Source organism: Cygnus olor, chromosome 4 (genome assembly GCF_009769625.2).
Source record: "Cygnus olor isolate bCygOlo1 chromosome 4, bCygOlo1.pri.v2, whole genome shotgun sequence".
Taxonomy (NCBI): domain Eukaryota; kingdom Metazoa; phylum Chordata; class Aves; order Anseriformes; family Anatidae; genus Cygnus; species Cygnus olor.
Genome location: NC_049172.1, coordinates 21,152,878 through 21,174,584, shown reverse-complemented (window position 1 = coordinate 21,174,584; position 21,707 = coordinate 21,152,878). Strand labels below are relative to the sequence as shown.

At 39.9% G+C, this 21,707-nt stretch overlaps 1 protein-coding gene across 6 annotated transcripts in view; it reads left to right on the top strand.

The window, feature by feature from the left end:
• Positions 1-21,707, top strand: part of WWC2 (WW and C2 domain containing 2) — a 100,942-nt gene that overhangs the window by 68,505 nt on the left and 10,730 nt on the right. For 4 of the 6 annotated variants that reach the window (XR_005819693.1, XM_040556372.1, XM_040556373.1 and 1 more), the window contains 11 exons: positions 1,981-2,070; positions 3,815-4,428; positions 7,595-7,718; positions 10,265-10,345; positions 10,429-10,515; positions 12,362-12,554; positions 14,259-14,423; positions 15,181-15,299; positions 15,962-16,154; positions 18,079-18,243; positions 20,753-20,845. Coding sequence is in view for 5 of the 6 variants with exons in the window: in XM_040556372.1 (XP_040412306.1) it covers positions 1,981-2,070; positions 3,815-4,428; positions 7,595-7,718; positions 10,265-10,345; positions 10,429-10,515; positions 12,362-12,554; positions 14,259-14,423; positions 15,181-15,299; positions 15,962-16,154; positions 18,079-18,243; positions 20,753-20,845 (1,924 nt within the window). In the remaining variant the exon portion in view is untranslated. The remainder of the gene's footprint in view (positions 1-1,980; positions 2,071-3,814; positions 4,429-7,594; positions 7,719-10,264; positions 10,346-10,428; positions 10,516-12,361; positions 12,555-14,258; positions 14,424-15,180; positions 15,300-15,961; positions 16,155-18,078; positions 18,244-20,752; positions 20,846-21,707) is intronic. The other 2 variants (XM_040556375.1, XM_040556376.1) reach the window with 1 other exon arrangement.

Sequence of the window (21,707 nt, the reverse complement as noted above, 5' to 3'; positions counted from 1 at the left end):
GTACTGGCCCCCCAGTCTTGTGTCTCGCAAACAGACGTGTCCACATAAATTTCCACTGAAAGGTGAAGTGTGTACATGCTAACGTTTTAATGTTTTTGTTTGCTCGTTAAAGATTTTATGCCTCTGTCATCAGTGTTACAGTCTATGATCAAAACTGGAGAAAGGTGTCTCAAATCAGTCCTGCAATGAGCACTGGATGAATTCAGATAGGAGGGTTGCAGGGGGAGTTTACCCTGCTGATGGTTTGGGTGTTTACATGGTCTATGGCATATTAAAGATCATGTCTATGCTATAAAGTAGGTTTAAAAGTATGGAATTTGGTTTGATGTAGGAGGGAAAAAATAGCCTGAATCTCAATTAGTTGTGGGATAATGAATTTATTTATTGAAAAGTCACAAAAGAGTTAACGAAGAGCACTGTTGCTTGAGAAAAGCGGGATAGATTGTGCTTTAAAAGAAGGCAGAAGGCACCATGTAGTAAAATGTGCTGGGAAGGAATGTCTGATACCCTAGTTGAGCTTAATTCTTGGTTGGGAAACCTGTGTGCATGAGCAGAGAATGAAATACCGTGTTATGCTTTTACCAGCGCTAGCAGGTATTGGCAGATGAAGGCGTTACCGCGGTGTAGGAGCACATGCGGCGTACGCAGTGAAGTGGAAGTTCACACCCTGGCTGACCTCGGGGTAACTTATTCACCTTTGCATAACCCAGATTCGCTCGCTGAATGAGCATGGGTGTAAGCAAGTGCTTTTCATGCTTTGTTGAATTGAGGACTTAATGCCTTTTAACTGGTATCTTGCACTGGGGGAGCTAATTCTGGGAACTCTGGAGTATTTCCTTCAGTTTGCATAAGAAAGCAATGGTTGATTTTTGGTTTTGTTCTTTGAAGTGTTTCTCTGCAGTTGAATTTTAATTTACACGTCTTTGAGATGCCAGAAAGGCCAGAGGAAAGGTTTCTGAGAATGAACCTGAAACCTTTTTAGAGTAATTTTTGCCCTCCCTCAGATTAGTTGCTTAAGAACTTGTTACATGTATCAGTTGACTGAACAGGGGCTAGAGGAGAATATACTAATCCACAACTACAGGAGGGTTTTAGCTGAATCCACTGAGGGAAAGCAATTTATTTGGTGTTGCAAATGGAGTGATAAAAGGGAGTTATAAAAGGAAAAGCCACTGTAAAGGTTATTGAATCCTTTCTGTTAGCAGCCAGCCAAAAGGAGTGGGAGAACTCTACCATTTGGAGCTGTAGAGCTAGGCTGGATGGCAGTGCAGGAGGTAATAATCCTGCTTTGTAATAAAGGTGAGCCTCGATAATGAGCATTACAATGCCATGTTGCTCAGATGTGATGAAAAAGCAGTTGGGAATGTAGAAATCTTTACCAAGGACTCCTAAATAGGATCTGCCATCTCAGAGCCTTACGTTTGGATCCGGCCTATTTGTTGTGCTTTATCTCTTGAGGAAGACTCTGAGATCAAAAGGAGAGCTTTAATTTTAAACTCCCTGCAGTGCTACCCCAAGTTGTCGCATTGTCAGCGTCAGTAGTGGTATCGGTGTCTTTTGCTGTTTGTGGTGCTGTTGTTTTCTTCCCCTGAAAGTATACTAAGTGAGAAGCCAATCTGTAGCGTGGCTTTATTAGTATTAGTGCAGATCTTATTTTCCTGAAGTTGCAGCTGTTTTCCCAGTGCTTGTGTGTTAGTCCTTGTTTCGCTTGGTGCAGTATGAACGTACCAATGTGCTGCTCACTTGCACGCATAGCAGGCTTGTTACAGTGCTTAGTATTCTGCAGTCAAAGTCACTCTGCTGGAGTGGTTGGGGTTTAATGACAGGATTGAGAGCTAACGCAGCCTCTTGGATTTTAGTAGTCAGCAACCAGATGAAAACGAGGGATGTTCACTTTGTTTCTGTCTTACCTGTGAGGTATTTTAGCCTTGTGATTATTCAGTAATGCTTTCCTCTACTTACATGTACCTCTGTTTCCAGGTTGAAACTGGAGGAGAGAAGAAAAGAGTTGGTACAGAAACTTGAAGAAACTACAAAACTGACTACTTATTTGCATTCGCAACTTAGGAGGTGAGGCTGTACTGCATAATGTAAAACCTGGCTTCAGCAACAGTCTGGTGGACTTGGTTGTCTAAACTTCAGTCTTGGATTTTTCTCTTATCTGGAGGCTGAACAAAATTTGTTTAATATTTAAGTAAGAAAATGCAAGTATAATAGCTTCAAGCATTTTGCCTCTGTGTGAACCTGGTGTACCTTCATATTTTTAGTAAATATTCAAGACCAGATTAAATGGATTTTTTTTTTGGTATTGTTTCTATAATTAAGCAGAGGTACATTTTCTTGCTCCAGTGTAAATAAATAAACAAATTGTGAATTCTCTAATTGGTCAGATCTCCAAAATGCTGTCACTGAGGAGACAAAATTGTTTCTCAGGCATCTATGTAAAATGAGAAGTGCAGCCTTTGATCTGCATAATAAACGGAGAGGCTCAGTGCATACATGTGTACATGTAAATACTTGTGTGAATAATTGGTTCTGATTTTATTCTTCAACACTGACTTGTGCCTTCTGTAGACAGAGAAGTACTCTCAGCAGGATATATTTTCCTCAGTCATTGTTTCAAAATATGACTCTGGGTTCATGAAATTCATAGTGATAACAAAGTAGTAATCAGTTACAGCAATTGTGAACTCAAACTCACTGCTCTGATGGGAATTCTAATACTTAACAGCTCATTTATTGTCCTGAGGAAGAGTTTTTCCCATTTCTGGACTGCACTCTGGGCTACCAAACCATGTGTCCATTATGTTTATATGTATATTTATTTTCCTGAATTTGGTCAAACTCCTTATGTATCCCAGTGGGATACACCAGTCAAATACCTGCATTAATGTTTGGGTACTGCTTTAAAAGTCCAAATGGGTCTTTAAGAGGAAAAATGTTTTTAAGCATTTTTAAAGGTCCCCTCACAATAAGCCATACCATCCTATTTTGGCAGTCTAGGTTGGCTTAACTGTTTCAAACATCTCAGCCAGATCCTGTAAATTGCATCTTGATTGGCGATCAGTTAGAGAAATAGTCTTCTAGTCTTCTAAAAATCCACCACCACCACCCTTTTTTAATGTAGTTTGTAATCTTGTTTGTTTAAAAGGGGCTGCCTTGAATTATTTTTCCTGCTGTTTTTTCCCCATCAGAGTCCTCCTGAGCCAAGGCAGTGGCACGCAGTTTCTCTGGCTTGGCAGGGTTCCTTGTCTTCACTTGTTAAGAGGAAAAGATTGCGTGTTATGGCCTGTGCCAAGCTTATGTATTTCCTGTGCGTGTGGAGTGTCTTACAGACGTGAAGTAGTTCTGCTGTGAGTCCTCTGCTTCTGAAAGCTGCCATTTCTCCCATGTGCTTCGGCAGAGAGCAGGCCGCATAAATTTCTCTGGAGGTGGCAGCAGTCTTCTGCTGTCATAAGCTCTTTCTTTTGCTGTGACATTGACCCCCATGAGCACCCACACCAGGGTCATTTGAGGGAGCAGAGCAGCTGAGAAAGCTGCTGTCACTGCCAGACCAGTTTGTCAAACGCGCAGCCTTCTCTGGAAGAAAAGGGGCCTTGGGAACAGGCCATAAGCTGTTTAAAGTGCATTGATGGTGTGCAGGTTGGGCACACTGAGCTAAACCACGTATGATCGCATTAAAAAAATGCCCTGAGCAGCATTCAGTGTAAGAAATCGTTACGGTGCAGCGCCCAGTCAGTCTTATCTCTGCTCCTACTGTTTCTGCTGGTTCAGTTTAGTAACATCAGTGTACGTTTTTGTTCTTTCTTTGCAGCCTCTCAGCTAGCACGTTGTCTGTGTCTTCAGGGAGCAGTTTGGGATCGCTGGCATCCAGCCGGGGGTCTCTGAACACGTCAAGCAGAGGGTCGCTAAACTCACTCAGCTCCACGGATCTCTACTATAACCCAGGCGATCAGATAACAGACTTGGACTATCAGTATAAACTTGACTTCATATTGCAAGAAAAAAGTGGTTACATTCCTTCGGGGCCTATCACTACTATTCATGAAAATGAAGTGGTCAGCTCCCATGGGAGACTGGGTTACAGTGACTCTCCTTCAGCTGCAGACCACCCCAAACTGACTGAGCCTCCCAAATCTGTGACATCGCTGTCTTCCAGGTCCTCGCTGTCCTCGTTGTCCCCCCCAGGCTCCCCTTTGGTTTTAGAAGCTGCATTTTCTGTCTCGGCTCAAAATTCCCCTCTGCATCACCTCACTACAGACTTTGAAGACTGTGACCTTTCAGGTGATTTTGCAGGCATTAGTCTCTGTGAGAACCAAATGTTATTGGACTCTGAAGCCAGAGCAGGATCTCAGATTCCTACAGACGATAAAGATCTTAATGAAAGCATTAGGCAGCCTCTGCCTTCTCTACATGAAGGAAGTTCAGGTAATTAAAAAAAATGTAATGTCAAATGTATACGTAACGTGAAGATTTCGAACTAACAGATGGCTTTTGAATAGAGAGATATCTCCTGTAACTGAGGAGTAGTTTGAACATACATTTGTCGTTGTGGGCATTAGTTCGGAGGGACACTGCATAACTTCTAGCTTCAGGTGCAGAGAGCTGTGATCACCCCAATTCCATCTAAATTTGTTCAACAGCTGTCTCAGAAGCTGGCATCCTCAGTAAGAGATTTCTGGACTTAGAGTTAGAATTTTTATGTGTATTTGAACCTACTGTCACCAAAAGATCTGCAGTTCATTTTGGATGTGAGCTGAGGGACAGGACAAGTTACCACGTGCCGTGTAAGTTACAGTGAAACTCTCTGCCCATTTTTAACATGGATTTCATAGCTTTCAGCTTTTTATCCACCTGCGAGTTAGAACAGAGCACCTAAGCTAGTCTAGGTTCCCCCTACAGTCTGTGGGTAACTTCCAGAAGGATGAGTCGTCCGATCCCAAAACTTGCTTCCCTGTAAGGAAGATGGATGAATTATCCTGTGAGTTATTGAGGTAACTAGGTAATATTAACTTTGAGATGGCAGAATTAGGTGTAATGAATTCCGCTCCTGGTCTGTAGTAAAGGCAGTGCAACACAGGGTTCTCATATTGTCACAGCCTTTGGCAGAGTCAGAACTTCAAAAATCCCAGCTGCCAGGAATCAAAGGCTTGTCCTTAGAGCGCTGACTTTGCTGCCAGTTGTTGAGGTTGACAGTGTGTTGTGCTTTCTCTGCACGTTTATTTATTGACGTTTCCTAGTGTCATGCAGTGGATCCATTTTGCCAATGACGAACCGAAGGAGCCAGATTTCCTCTAGCACAGAGCATGAAAAAAAAACACATGAAATGCCTCTCATCAGCACCCGATATTCCCAGTTCTGCATTTTTGGGGCTGAGCTAATAGTGAAGTAGCTAACAGAGAAGTTTGGGCGTCTCAGAATTAAAATACGGCGTAGCTAGAGAGTGCATTGTCCAGATATGTTACCAAGTTTGAACTCTTGTGCCAGGAATTTGCCAGTTTGGAAAAAAAAAAAAAAGTACCAGGACATATACATACAGACACATTTTAATGAGCAAATTATTATTATTTTTTAATATCGAGGAATTGTTGTCACAACTGTTGATTTATTAGCTTAGCTTAGTGCAATATTTTAGTAATTTCCATATTGACCAGTGCAATTTCCATATTGACCATGCAGGAAACATGGAAAGAAATTGGAGGTGGGTAGGGAGAGGGAGTGCCATTTTGTCCTTTGTCTTTTCAGTAGTTATTTTGTTTTTGAGCTATCTTACAGAACATGGAAAAAATAGTTAATTTCCCTGCCCATATTTCAGCAGCATATCCTTTCCAAACTACCAACTTTCTGTCTGTCTTTGCAATCTGGCTGCAATCCATCTGGTCTGAAAGCTGAATTTAAGACTGTTTGGAATTTGGGAACACAAGGCTGTGAAGAATCTTTTTTTTTTGGAAAAATAATGATTTAAAGAAATACGTTTTTCAAAGGCATTATGTGGTTGTCTTTTTGAGGTTTTTGAGGACCTGTAATTCCTGATAATGTCAGGGTATCTTTTAAGTCTACAGGCAGTTATGATTTTAAAGTATAAATTCATCCTGGTATTCTTCACACTGATACTTTCTTATGTAGGGTCACATATATGATGTAAGTTATTTTAAAATCTGCATTAAGACTGCCAAAACGAGCACTCAGATTTTGAAAAGCCAGAAATTAGTTAATTAAGCTTCCTATACGACAAGTTTCCACAGTAAAATGGGCCTCATGGTGAGGCTTCAATACGGTAGAAGTGAGGTGTGGAGCTGGGGTAGGTTCAGTGTTCCTACTCTAATTTCCCTCTTGGAGCTGCTGCAGTGGTGAATGGGAAGGTTTTCAGCAAACTAAGCTTGAGGCATAAAACCTGCACGGAAAATTTCAGCGTGATAGTACAAGTTTTACAAGACTACGAGTCTGAATACTACAGAATCTGAATTTGGGGGTAGACCAACAGCTGAAGACGGTGTAGGTAGTATTTTCATGTCGTAAGCTACCGTGGCTATTTAGATGCAGTGCTCACCACCTTCTGTCTGTCCCTGACTTTTCTCCACAGGTGAACCATACACACATTTGCCCCTCTGTACACGTCCCCGCTGTCAGAAACCAAGTTGGAATATCATGTAGTTCTTCCACAGTCAGTCTCTGTCATTGTCAAAGTCAATTCAGGCTGCTGTGGTAATTCCTAAGGGTAATCAATAAATCATGTCATCACCTTCACCCCTCGTGGGGGGGGGGAAGGGGAAGAGCACTTCATCATCAAGGAAAAAGCATTCCTACTGCCATAAATAAAAGCACAAATGCAGCAATCAATCATCTAATCTGAAGCCTTAAATTTTAAACATCTTAACAAGATGTAAAGTCATGATTCAGGCGGGGATGATAATGCATACCAACATCCTCACCGCTCGGCAGATAAAAGTACTGCACAGGCCCTTACCGTACCACACTGCAGAACGTGGCTTTCAGTGAGTGCTGCTGCCTTGCTCTGTGAGACTAGCACATGAGTAGGAGCTGAAGATTAAAGGTGAGCAGTAGCTGATAGTAAAGACTTCATAAAATAAAATAAAAAATTGATGATAGTAAACTAGAGGGTGTTTTTCATTTCTAGTAGTTAAATTGCTGGGAAGAGGGCTTCTGTCTGACTTCTGAATATTTAATAAACAGTCGGCACTCAGTCACTTTGCATGTAGCTGAAGTGTTACAACAGTGCAGAATGTGAACATGGCAAATGCAGGTTCAAAGATCAGGATAATGGGAGTTAATAATGAAGATAATGAAGGATAATAACTAGCTCAACTGATACAGGTGATGATAGAAGCATGTATCTTTGGAAAGGAATAATAGTTGTACATTTTGAAGTTCATCAGTTTGGAAATATCCCCTAGACAGAATATGCGGTAACAGTAATACAGTCTCAGAATGTTTAATGATGTGGAACAAAACTAGTCTGTGATACTCAGTTAAGGGTCACTGCTTTCAACTTGACAGCCTTCTAAGCTATGCACTTCTCTTTTCCTGACTATTAATCTCTTGGACTAATTTTCCTTCTTCTTTCTTTTCACAGGTGTTGACTTACCAAGAAGAGCAGCTGGTCACCTGCTTGCAGAGAAAACAGCTTGTGTATCTGCTGCCGTGTCTGATGAGTCTGTAGCTGGAGATAGTGGTGTATATGAAGCTTCTGTGAAACAGTAGGTTTGAGAAATAATGCAAGCCTTTCCACCAAAAAATGACACATACCTATAAGCAGTTATGTAATATCAGCGTAGGGAGTTCAGACATTCTGTACAGGTTCTGCCATGTGGCTGTATTGACACTGCTCAGAGTGACTTTTGTTACTTACTGTTTTATATAACTCTTATGACTGCAAAGCATTTTGCTTGAATATTTTCTTTGTTAAAAAAGTGGGGATTGGAAAGATGAGAAGATCCCTAGCTGAAACGTTAGTATAAAATAATCTAAGCTAGGGTTTAATATTCACACTTCACTGTGGTGGACAGCATACAAGAAGAAAAGTATTTGCTATCGTTGCTTTTTGACAAGACATGACTTCCATGGGATTCTTCACACTTGTTTATATGGTATTTTCACTCTTCTAGCAGCAAGAAGAATAAACTTTAGACTGGATAACAGAAGACTGTTGCAAACTGTGAGAGAAACTAAAATCTTCATTTTCTATCTCAGTGTTGGCAAGTTCTTGACATTAAGAATTTTTTGTCCTTTGAGTATTGTGAGGGCTATTTTTGCAGGATGCTTACAAAGATGTAGATGCATGTCTTCTGTTGCCAGGCTAAATGCTTTTTTATTAGGACAGAAAAGGTGCATTATGGTATCATAAATGGGCTTTATTGGCCTCTGGTAAAGGTATTTCTACTTGTGCAGTCTTTCACAAATTAAAAGGTAACAAAAATGGATTTCACTAAATAGAAAAGCACAAATAAAAAAAGGATTTGACATGAAGTATTACAATGGCCATTCCATCTCAGCGTAGATCATGGACCCATACTTCACCTTGAATTCTGAATCCTAGTATTAGTTTGCTCCCTATGTTCAGTTCGACCTAAAGCAATTTCTTACACTGAAGTAAAGTTCTGTGTATAAAAAGGACAGCACTACTTCTTTCAGAAAGCATTTCCTTGCTGTACGGGTGATGGAGCACTGGAATAGGTTGCCCAGAGAGGTAGCAGAGTTCTTCCTTCGAAGTGGTAGTGGAGAGTTGCTTCCTTCTTTGAAGATCTTGGAGATCTTCAAAGCTGCCTGGATATGGTCCTGGGCTGTCTGCTGTAGGTGTCCCTGCTTGAGCAGGGGGATTGGACCAGATGACCTTGAGGGCCCTTCCAGCCTCAACCACTCTGTGAAAATTCAGCCTTCACTTGACAAAGTGACTGCAATTGTTTGGTTTGATTCACTAGCCATTGGTGTCTTTCCACTTTCAGTTCTGAGCCACTGTGATCAGAATTTGCCTTCTGCTCTGGTTATAAGCACAGTGGGTAGAAATGAACAACCATTGGACCAAAAGCCATGGATGTTCTGTGAAGCTCTTTAGTTGTCCTCTCCAGTGACTGGAAGGATAGCTGGAAAACAGAACCAATTCTTGTTTTTTCCCTGCTATTACTCAGGAAGAGAGAAGAAGAGACGGTTGCATCCACTAAGCCTGTACACAAAAGCAAACCATTGCCATTTGTGCACGCTAAGATTTACAGACACTAGATTTCCTGTGATAGCTCCAGGTGTGGACGTTCTTAATTCTTACTGAGTAGGAAGTGGTGAAGAGGTAATAAGTGCCTCTGTGTGATTCGCTTATGTTTAGTAGAAGTATCTTTATGAGCACTCTGTATGGAATAACTTAAAATGTCTCGGTGTGCTCCTGAAGTTACAGTACAGTGATTTCCTCTGTATAGACCAGTCCTTTGTGTTGAGTCATTTAAGACAGGGGAGGAAATAAATACACCCTATCATATTAGCCAGCTGCTAGGAAATAACTAGTAAAGGGAAACCTCTAAATGCAGAGTCTTAAAATAACACTGTCATGTCCTGGTAACATATGGGATATCTGTATCATTCTCCACATTTCCTGTTTTGACCACCATTTAGTGATCCCAACAGTCTGTTTTTAAAAATAATTGAAACATATTAATACCACATCCTCATTCAAACCTCACAGAAAATGACTGGATTTTTTTTGCCACATTGATTCTCTGTAATTCCATTCTGTACTAGAGTTGCTCTTCAGCTACAAGGATTGAGTCCTTTTGGTTCTTTGAATGGCTTTGAAAACAGGCTCAGAAGAAAGATCTTTCTTGTTTGCACAGAAATCTCTTCATTATAGAGTTCCTCTTAAATGTTCTCTGAAGCAGTATTTCATATACAGCATACATGTGGTCTGGTGCTTATTAGAAACCTTAATTTCCAATTTTGTGTTCAGGGGGATAAAGAAGTACTAAACATATATAAAAAGTCATCAGTTTTTCTCTTGCCTGTTAGTCTGGCCTGCCTCAGTAATCAGCATAAGGCCTTTCCAGCTCATTAGTGGAGTTGTCAAAACATCCAGGCACCAACTATCTTAAAACAGGAGTTGCTATTATGTAGGCCGTGAAATTCTCATTTGGAGTGCATGGTGCAATTAAATCAGCCTGTTTAGGAGAATATATACACGTTCTGTGTGTGTGTACGTCAATTATTGCTGAAATCTAAGTACAGTTTTCCTAACGATTGAGTATTTGCTTGTTTGCCCTAGACCAAACGAAACCGAGGACATTGTATATAGTGAAGATGATGCAGCAACTCTCGAGGCTGCCCAGGTACAAATAGGACTCAGGTGAGTGACCAGCAAAGGGATTATTTCTCTTCCTATGTAAATGTAAATGTTGAGCTTTCCTCATATTGTCCTTTCTTTAACAGATATGACCACAGCAATTCAAGTTTTGTGATAATCATAGTCCAGCTCAGAAATCTTCCAGCGTTTTCTGTCCCCCTTGGCTCTAAAGTGTAAGTCAAACAATCACTGAGCAGTAGTGTTGAAATATGAGAGTATAATAATACACTGTGTACATTTTCCAAAGGAATGGATTGATTTCCTGCTTAAGAACACTAAAATACGTATAAAACATTTCTAACCATAGTAGTACTTAGCTTTTACAGATTGTATCAATGCTGCAGGAAAAAGAAGTTACCAGAAAATTTGCACGTTAAAGTGGAATAATTAATATTTGTGTCAGGGGCATTTATGATCACCTGGGAAGATAGAAGCTTGTCACAGCAAAATCTGAGGCATTGATTGACATTTAAACTTTTTTTTTAATTAAAATGAAAGTAAGCACTCACATTAAACAAAGCCAGTGAGCACTTCATCTTTTATTTGTCTGTTTACCCATCATTCTGGCCTGATGCCAATAAATTGGCTAACAAATATTAAAAGAATGCTCCAGTGAACCGTCTTTTAAACACAGTTTTAATATACTCTATCTACTATTCCTACTTCTTTTCTGAACGATTCCTAATTGTATTTCTTAATCTACTAAAACGGCTACCTTCAGTAGACCATACAAATTGCTCAGCTACACTTACGTGAATACCACAGCAGCATTACTGAAATTCCATTACACTGCCACTTAACTTTGGGATTGGTTTGTCAAAAGGCTGTACGCCTGCTCTCCAGGCTATACTTGATAGCCAAACAACTTAGATCTTACTCTTTACCCCAAGAAGCTGAACATAATTGGGGAATAAAATATATGCTTAAATTCCGAAAGCAAAATCAAACTTCTCCCAGACCTAATTTCTTCTGTTTCATTTCATGTAAAACTAAATTTTTAATAATACTAACAGTATGTATAAAATCACTACCAAAAGATACAGTAATACTGCTGTAACTCTGGGGAGATTTTTTTTTCTCAGAAAGTTTTTTTCAGAATACTTTTCCTTGGCCCACTTGTTCTTCTTGCTTTAGCTAGCTTCATTGCATTCTATTCTACAGTGATTATTAATAGTATTTAAAGCCAATACCAGAAACAGGTTAGTAGGCACAGAGAAGATGCAAAACAATTACTGGTGCTCTATTCATGTGTATGAGGTGCTGTACACTAGGTAAATAACATCAACAAATTGCATTAGGAATGTCTTCACTCCATCAAATCACTATTAAAGTGAGACTTTCAAGTTAGATGTTAACTACTTTTATTCACACAGTATCCATCCATATTTGTTAAATAAATAGAAAGTGGCTGCCTAACAATTTCAAGATATTTCCTGAACTGAAGTTCAGGCTTTCAGGCCGCATTCTTTTAAGTCTCACTTCATGTCTTACGAATTAGTCTTAAGCAGCTGTGGCCCTAACTATTTTCTTCCTCATTTTTCTTAGTTTTCTATTTTCTTTGAAGTTTTTGTATTGTTTGCTTTTTTAAAAGATTAAAGGACACGTTGCTGCTTTTCAGTGCTGCTCACACTGTTCTAAGACTTCAGTTTTTACCTCTACCTTGTTTTTTTTGTAACTAACATTAAGATCATGTTTCCTCCTGTCTGGGACATGGTCTTCAGTGTTCCCAGTACTATACCAGAGGATAAATTTGGATAGAGACAGAAATAGCTACCTGTTTTGCTGCTACCATCCCAGTTGCAGACATTCCTTTTGGGGAAATGCTTGTGCAAGGCATGGGGTGGGGGGGTAGGTTTTCGGCCCCTTCTCTCTTTTTCACCTATTTGATTCCACCTCTGATTTGCTGCTGTTTGATTTTCTTGGCATGTAGTCCTTTAGATAGTGGGGTCGACTTCTATCACACATCACCAGCAAGTGCTAGTTTAAATACAGGTAAAGGTTTTGTTTTGTTTCCGGCAGGTATATTAGAGTAGCAGTACTTCCATCCTCAACCGATATCAGCTGTCTGTTCCGCACAAAAGTTCATCCGGCCATGGAGACCATTTTATTCAACGAGATATTCAGAGTGGCCATTTCCCAAGTAACACTGCTCCAGAAGACGCTGAGAATAGACGTTTGTGCTGTCAGTAGAAGTCGTCGGGAGGAGTGCTTGGTATGCAGGTTTACTTCTGGCTTTTTTTGGCATGCATTTGTTTATTGTGTCTCCTCTAATTTTTGATGGTCAGGGCCACTGAAATTTCACAGTACTTGCTTCAGATTTTTTTTTCTTTTCATGCTTATTGATTTAATACTTAAAATACTGCCTTTCTCTGAAATTCCAGATACACAATCTAAGCCTGGATGGGTGTTTTAGGAGGTGTTTTGATAATTCTAACACTGCATTACCTTAAGCCTTTAGCTATAGACTGGTACTGCAGCTTTGCAGTTTTAGATATTAAAATAATCACAAATTTAATGCAACATTACTTTAACACTAGATTGTAAAAAGCTGAATGAGAGGCACAATAAATCCAAAAAAATCATTGTGAACCCTCCTTATCAAAACTTGTCACAAAGAACAAAATTAAGCTAAATAAAGTTTTGCACATTGTTGTAGGTTATATTAAGTCCACTTTTTTAGTCTTTGTGATCTGTAGAAATAATAATAAGGCATAACATTCATAGACCAGCCTATTTCAAACTGGCTTTCTTGTATTATGTCGTTAATTGTGGTCATTGCCTAATCAGTGATGCTTCATTTACTTTCAGATTGCTTTTGCACTTTCTGGTGCAAATCAGCTTACTTTTTCACCACAAGTCTGTCTTAGTAGCACAGTGAGATTTTTAGTTAAAACACCCTGAAGAGATGCTGGAATTCTGTAAGGGTTCATCAGACCAGATTACTGGGAATGGCCTCTCACTTTTAAAAATGCAGAAGTTAACTTAGTTCCTGGGGGATGTGTTGGCCTTTCTCAGTGTGTTAGCAGACTGAACTTATCAGCTTGACTGATGTGAAGAAAACCAAGAGGTTTCCCCTCAGGTGAAGGAACAGTCAAAGAACAAAAATGCAACAGAATGGAGGATTCAAAGCTGAAGGAAAAAAAAAAAAAAAACACAATAAAAAACAACAAACCAAAAGACATAAGGGCTAATCACAGAATCAAATGAAAGACTTGGGAATATGACCCCTAGCAGAAAGCCCTGGGCAACATGACCAGAGTCTTGGCAAGAGCTATGTACTCAGCCCAGTAGCTGTGAGGATGATTTGCTTTGCCAAAGAACGAAGGGTTGTAATCTCCAAGGCACAGCCCCAAACCAAGTATTTTATAATTTCCCAGAGTGCCAACTCAGTGGATGTTAGTGTTTGTCCAAATGAAAGGGTTTCTTAATCTCCTTTATATAGTGTCTTTTCATCTGCTTCCTCACTGGTTAGAGCAAACAAGGTCATCCATTATTGTTTGCTGTATTGATGATTTTTGTGGTGAAACAACTGAAAAAATTGACTGAAACTTGCTGCTCCATGAGTTGACGCTGCAGGTTTCACTGACACAGTTTTCCTTTATTGAATGCTATAGGAAGCAGGCGTGTGTTATGTTGATGGAAAGGGATTTGTGTGCGTGCATTTGGGGAGAAATTCCATATACTGAAACAAAAGACAGCAGAATGGACCGTGTGGGCCTTCCCATGTACTTCTCTTTATTTTGTTTAATTAGAAAGGGAGGGAAATAGAAAAATTGTACAGTTAAAAAGAAAATTAAGATCCATGTCAAATTTGTGCTGCCTAATTTACCTGATAAATTCTATAGTATTTATTTTCAGCTGTCTTGCAGGAAAATGACACGTTTAAACTTCTTTCTTTCCCTTTATTTTTGTGCAGGCTGGAACTCAGATCAGTCTGGCAGATTTATCGTTTTCTGATGAGACTTGTACTCAGTGGTACAACCTTTTGCCTTGCAAGCAAATTCCTGGCAAAAAAAACAAGGAACAGAATGAAGAATCCATGTTTCTGTTAAGCAAGCAGTCTTCGGACTCTTTGGACTTGGTGAGTGATGTGTTGGCTATTACTGTAATAACAAGGAAAAAAGCCAGAGACTCGTCATTGCGCTACGATTCTGTGCGTATTAATTGTCCTCCCCCAAGACCCAGTCTTGCAGTTTTGTTCATATTGACTTTTTGTGTGAGTGGGTCTTATATGGTGTTACAAACTTGTTGCTAAGTGTGGCTAGGGATGAGGCTTCCTAGTGGATTACAAAATTGCACTCCAGTTCACAACACTTGAGCCGTTTCTTCTTGAAAATAATCTTAACAAAGCTTTTATTAACTTTACCATTGACTTTCATATGCGTGTATTAAAAATTGCTATTTATTATTTGAATTTGTGTGCTTAAAAAAAGCCATTTATGCAAAACACTTGCCAATTTTTTCTAGTTAAATAAGCTTTTCTGCTTCAATGCCTCCTTAAGAGAACTACATTTAAAAATGTGACTCTAAAGAGCAATGTTGTTTTTTTTTTTTTACCTAGTGATATTACAAGTATGAGGGGAAAAGAGAGACAAGGTATTACATGATGACAGAAATATATTTGATTCCATGACCATTTTACAAATAATCTCCTTTTGATTGAGATTTATTAGTTAATGTGCTATACAATGACAATTCAAACCCCTTGTATTTGTGATCTAAGTCGCATTTTTGCTAGCACCAGGGTAATACAGCTCTTGTGGGAGTTGTGATTTTATTTTTTGCTTATGTTATATATCACTCAGTTCTGTTTTTTCCTCTACGTTCCCTGTACGCAGGATGCTGTGTCAGCTCTGCTGGAGAGGACATCTGCTGAGCTGGAAGCAGTAGAACAAGAGCTGGCTGAAGATGAGGAGGAGGAGGATGAACAGGAGCAAAGGGGCTCTGAGGAAGACTGGTAAAGCCACTTTTTTCCCCTTACTGTTCAGGCCTGAATCTGCTCCTTCTTCCTATCCTTAGACAAATGAAAGGGCTGTACTTCCAGAGGAGATGTCAGCGAGGGGACCCTCATTCTCTTTTGTGATCAATTCATTCACCTTCTTTTAGGTTTACAGCGTCTTGGCTGCTCTGTTAACTCCCATTGCCAATGCCCCTCCATGCACGTCTTCCTGTGAACCCATCTGGAGTGTCTAAGCCACTGGAGGTGTACTAAATGTGTCATATTAAGTGTTAGTTGCATTAATAGGATTTGAAGGGAGACCTGCTGCCCAACAGAGTCAGCGTGTAGGTGCTTCCACTGATCATCTTCTTTTCGAAGAAGCTGTGAACTTTTTGTGACCAAAGTCCTCCAATGTTACCAGCACACAGCTATAGTATATAGCACAGTGTTATCGTAATGATCCTGAAGGTGATCTGTAGTAGAGCTTGCTGGGTTTTACTGGTGCATATAATGAAAAGTGCTTTCATGTGAACTTCTTGGAAACATTTCAGTGATACTCATTTTCCCTGTCAGGAAAACGCATACATTATACATGGGTGAAGGTCTTCCAATACCTTTATGGTGGATATGGTGGGCTTTATCAGTTCAAGAATAAACCTGGGCTACTTTTGTTTGTACAGGTTAGAAATGCTCGTAGAAGCATCTGATGAAATTGTTGACGAAGAGGAAGATGGCATTAAGCTGGCAGTAGAAGGCAGCTGTGCTGATGACATGGGGTTATTCATTGATGCAGCAGAAACGGAGGAAGACAAGGACAGAGAGAACAATGATGAGGGCCATGAAAGCCAGCAAGCTGCGGTAATACTAACACTGGTGAGTATCTTGGAATATGCATTCCTGTGGTATCTTGCTATGTCTGAAGACCTGTTTCTGAGCAGTTAATCTAGAAATCTGTCACATCTGAGCATTCACAATTTGATGTGGCATTTGCTGTAGGACTTGTATGTACTTTTAACAAAACTGGTGTGGTCTCTTCTGAACCATACAGAAGGCATTCAACAGATATGCTACCCAGAGCTTTAAAGTTAAAGACGATTAATTAAAAATGTCAATCTTCACCTTTTCTTTTTTTGTTGCACAGTGAGAATATTTAAGGTACAGGTGCAGTTCAGTAGTTAAAATATTTCTGCATGCCCATTTCATTGTTGCCTGTTTTCTTCTGATTTATCTGCTCTGTTTCCCCTCTAATAAATAGAGGGAGAAACAGAACAGGGGTCAAGATCTTTAAACCAATGAGGGGATTTTATTATTTCTTCTCTTTATATTAGGGCATGAAATACAAAAACTGCTTAGCAGAGCAGATGCAGAAAGACTAATTTAACATAAAATTCCAAAATGTGCATTAAACTGTGTACTGTTGAACTACTCACATACTGCACATAACAAATTCCATGTTCTTGTTAACTGTTTACCTAAAATTATACTCCACCATTTGGAGAGCACCTTTAGAAAACCTTTCATACAGATATGCTTGATGTGGTAGCACAAACTCTAGAAATAAAATTTTAATGAAAGTACTGGTGCAGATATTAGACATATAGATTCTGTAAAATAGCAAGGTAAAAAGACAAGAATGACAGCTTGATCCTTCAAGTTTGTGACAATACAAAAGTTTGACACCTCGGTGGACTTGCTGGAAACTGTAATTAACTTCCAATTAATGTGGAAAGATGCCAAATGAACCGAGGCTGTGGTATAAAAGGACTGACAGTCTTCTGGGTAGCAGACAAATATAGATCAAAGCTCTAACTCAGCAAGGGGAGACATCAAGGAGAACCATCTGAAGGTTAGACACACATAAGTCTTTTGCTAAGCCAGGGCTGGACCCGGACAGTGAGTGAAAGACATAGCAGACCTCATTACAAACCAGCCACAGCACAGATGATCTTGTGCCAGAGCCTCTCAGGGTTGCAGTTGTGCTATTTAGGCCCTTGTATTTATCACCTGCGCGTTCAAAACCATGGACCTCATTAAATTACCCGAGCTGGAGAAAATGCCCCAATGCACATCAGTAATATCAAACATGCCAGCTGCTGCAGTGCTTGTTGTAGCCCTGCTGTCAAGGTGATTGCTGCGTGTTAGCACACACTGCGCCACCTATGGGGATGTTGCACCTGAGGCTCCCCGTGACAGTCTTGGGGCAACCATACCAGGCAGTGGCCCCTTTTGAGGGACAGCAGCTAGAAATGTGTTCTGCCTGCGTTTCACAAGGCTGGCAAAGCTCTGTAGATTGTCACATAGAAGCCCTGCTGCTGGGCCGTTGGGGCTGTGTAACTGTATGGAAGGGCCAGGGCAATGCAACTTTCCCAGCTGCTGCTTGCAGGGTGCCTGAGCACCATCTCGGGCATGGCAGAACCTCGTTTTTCTGCAAATGCAGAACAAAGCCAAAATGCATAGTCATAACAACAACAATAATAATCTCTGCAAATGGCAAACCAAAACACTTGTACCATGGCAGTATCAGACCATCTGAAGGGCAGCAAAGGCAGAAGCCTTCGTTCTGTAGGATACACAGGGTACCTTCAAAGACTCCCCCCAGTGCCTCTACACATTTGGGAGTTTTGCTTTTCTTTACTTGCCGCAGCTTCTCTGTTATTAGCAAGATGATTTTTGCTACTGGTATTTTTCCATCCCCTGTAAGGAGACAAGAATGCCTGTAAAATCCAAAGACAGAGAAACTATGCAGTGGCATGTGCCTGGATACAATAGTTCTTATAAACCACATTTCTTTTGATAGGTTGATAAAGAGACTAACACTGAGGAACCAGTTAATGAGAATGCAACAGTCCGACCCAAGGACAGGACCAGCTGGAGCTCCAGACAGCGTCCCTTTGTCAGGAACAGCATGATAGTGCGCTCACAAACCTTCTCTCCAGGCGAGCGGAACCAATACATCTGTAGGGTAAGAGGAAAAACACTTGGAATGAAGAGCTATTAACTAAAGAGTCATTTAACTTCTTGGGAATGATGCATTAATGACAGTGAGTCGTGTACCAATTTTCCCTGCAAGAGGCAGAGCCTGTGCTTTCTCTCAGTTTGTTCTTTCCCTAACTGACCTGATGTGTAGTAGAACTGGCTTCAGCAAAGTTTTGTGCTCTTGCAAAACTCCTTTACTAGGGCAAAAATAGATCCTACTGGAGAGAAGTAACAAAGTCCTGTCCTGTGCTGGCTGTCTGCAAAAAGTGTTTTGCTGCACATGAGCAGCTACGGCTCTCACATGGCAAAATAATTTGTTAAAACAAAATAGAGTTCACTGTAAATTGCCATTACATTAACATATTTTAATAATATAACCATTTAAATGTAACAGTGTGGAAAGGGCTCAGTCATCAATTGTAAATATCACTTTGTATCTTAACTGGTTTTAAACCTGGGCAACCCGAATCCTGCTGTAATTACCTCTCTGAAGGATGTGTGAGCACAGCCTAGGGGCTAAGTTTTAAACATGGCTTTGACGACAAAGTTCTCCAGTTTCTATAGATGGTAGTATGGGAAGAAAAAAAAAAAAAGAATATTTAAATTATCAACCCTGTTGCTGCTAAGCTAACTGAGAAAATCATGTGTTTGAAGATTTAAAGCATGGACTACTAGCTCTATAGATTGTCGCTTACAGACACGCTAGAAAAGGCAGGTTATTCTGATCTTCAGTTTCTACAGGCTACTCACACAAGTATGACTTTTTAAAATACTTGATGCTTTAATTCTTCTCCAGTTCAGTTAGAGGTGGTTGTGTTTATCATTTGGAAATGGTAATGTTGGTTGCCTCTCTACGATTCTCATTGACCTAAAAATCTATAGTCAGTATGTAAATATTTAAATAACTATTCATAAATACGAATGAAAAGTAGTGGATAGTATTGTAACAATCTGTACATGATTTGGATAGATCATTGGCTGAATTCAGAACTTAGCCTTCATTTTAATTCCTGTATACTGGCAACTGTCTGTAGTGGCAAAAAAAAAAAGGGGGGGGGGACCATTAACTTAGCGCCTGTGGACGTCTTCTACAGGAAATAACACTAGGTGCTCTGATGGTTTAATTAGTATAAACCCCTGAGGTTTCTGCATCGATAAAGTTCTGCACTTTTGTAGCTTAGAAACTTGCCACGTACCTGCTGCCTGAAGCCAGAACCTGAAATAACAAGCTGTGACCATACGTACAGTATGTCCTGGAAGCAAAGTAACCAAGAAAAAAAACACGTTTGCACAAATCCATCTTTTGCAGCTTCAGAAATACTCGTGGTCTGTTGCCTGGGCTCAAGAGTGGGCACTGTAGCTGCATCCGAGTCTGTGGATAGGGCTGAGCACTCGTGTCTCCGCGGTCCTAGTGCCCAGTGAACACCACCAGCATAGCCGGCGGTCCTTGCTCTGTGGTACCGTACTCGAAAGCATGTGAAGGGTGTGCTCTGGCTAGCTGCCAGCTGGTCTCTTTTCAGAAGAGGTAGCCCAGCTTAAGAAAGCACCTGTTCTCATATGATGTTACAGCAAACAAACAAAACTATTTTTGAGGCCTAAAGGACAGACCCAAAGTCTGTTGGCACCTTTGAAAAATCTCCCTTGAAAAGTGCTTAAAGTGGTGGTCAGTGATGACTACCACCTGTGTGTATCCAGGGGTGAGTTCCCAGCAGCATCTCCGTGGTGAAAAGACAGACTTCCCTCTAGAGAAGTGTATTCATATTGCAGAAGTATTTTATTTCTCACCCCCAACTCCCAGTCAGTCCTGTATAAACATGCTTTAGGGCTCTGGCAAGTTGGTTATTGAAACGTTAGCAGAGTGATTCTTTTTATCTGTCCTTCTCTGAGGAGGTGAAAATAAATATTTAGATAGATGCTTCTGTTTTCTTTGAAGATTTACCACCATGCACGTTGATGCATCTAACAATCAGCCTGCATTGATGTATATGGGACTAATGCTATAACTAAGAAAAAAACTACTGTTGTTCTGTGGTGCATATTTGAGAAGGAAAAAGTACTTCTGAATGAAGCTGTACGCACACCTGTACTTGTTACAAATAGTAATACAAAAAAACAGGTGCATGTCTACAGAAATTTTCCTTCCCTGTGGTAAATTTGTTAAAGCCTGCCCCAAGTAAATGAAATCCATAATAAATGAACTCCATAGTATAGTCTGCAGTCATACAAAAGCCAGCCAGTGATTTGGTGGTACTTAATAGCCAGTTATCTTCTGTAATTTCTGAATAGTCTACTTACTGTTCAGTAGGATCAATGATTGTCTTGGCATAGGAACAGAAATTTAGAGCAGATGCTCTAGTTCTTTTTTTTCGTATTTTATAGTAAGAATGACCTACCTGTATGATCAACACTGAGGTTTTCGGACTGGCTTTATCGATACAGACATATTTGTATGTGAAGATGCTTTATATCTCTGTTCATTATGTACATTTTGACAGTTGAATCGAAGTGACAGTGACAGCTCAACACTAGCCAAAAAGTCTCTCTTTGTGAGAAACGCCACAGAAAGGAGGAGCCTAAGAGTTAAACGGGTGAGTGCTGCGTTACCTGGATGGTTTAAGGCTAAGAGTTTGGAGATGAGGAATAGCAAATAACTTAAGCCATATGCTTTATTTCAAGTATTTGAGCAAAAGTGATGCAAGTTACCAGATGTAGACTTTATAGTTTCAGGTTGAGACCTCCCCACAATGGTCTTCATCCTTCAACATCCTCCACTGACAAAGCTTATGTTGCTCTAGTTGTGGCTGGAGCCAGCAGCACGATGCTGGCGTTCAGCATTGCAACATCTGCTATTGGATTTTAACGTGTTACTGTCAAAGCAGTCTGAGTTAAAGAACCATAGTGTTACAAAGAGACCCAAGGCAGCTTAAGCTGCACAGATGTGAACATCAGCAACATGCATCTTGAGCAAATTTTGATGGAAATTTCAAGGATTCAGATATGCTTTTAAAGTCGATTTACTCTTCTCCAAGAGCGTATGAGTAACAAAGTGACTGAAGGAGAAGAAAGTAAGATTATATTTATTTTACATAGAGTTCATTCTTATAAGTTGTGAGGTGTATTTTAATCTTGATTGTAACTAAAAATATGCTTCCCCAGAAGGGTTGTTACCAGGTAGCAGGATTACATTTGACATAAGAAAGAAGTATAAAGTAGCCTAGGACAGCTTGTACTGCCCAATTTATTCATGTGAAAACGCACAGTGAAAGGATAGTAAATAAATGTGAAGTATATGAAAAAAGTGCCTGTTTACAGAGTTCATAACCTTGTTTGCTTGGGCCTTGAAAAAGCAAATGTTGAGTAAAAAATAAATGTTTGTTGAGTAAAAAATAAATAAATTATATAATATATATATATAATAAATAATATATATATTATATATAATAATAATAT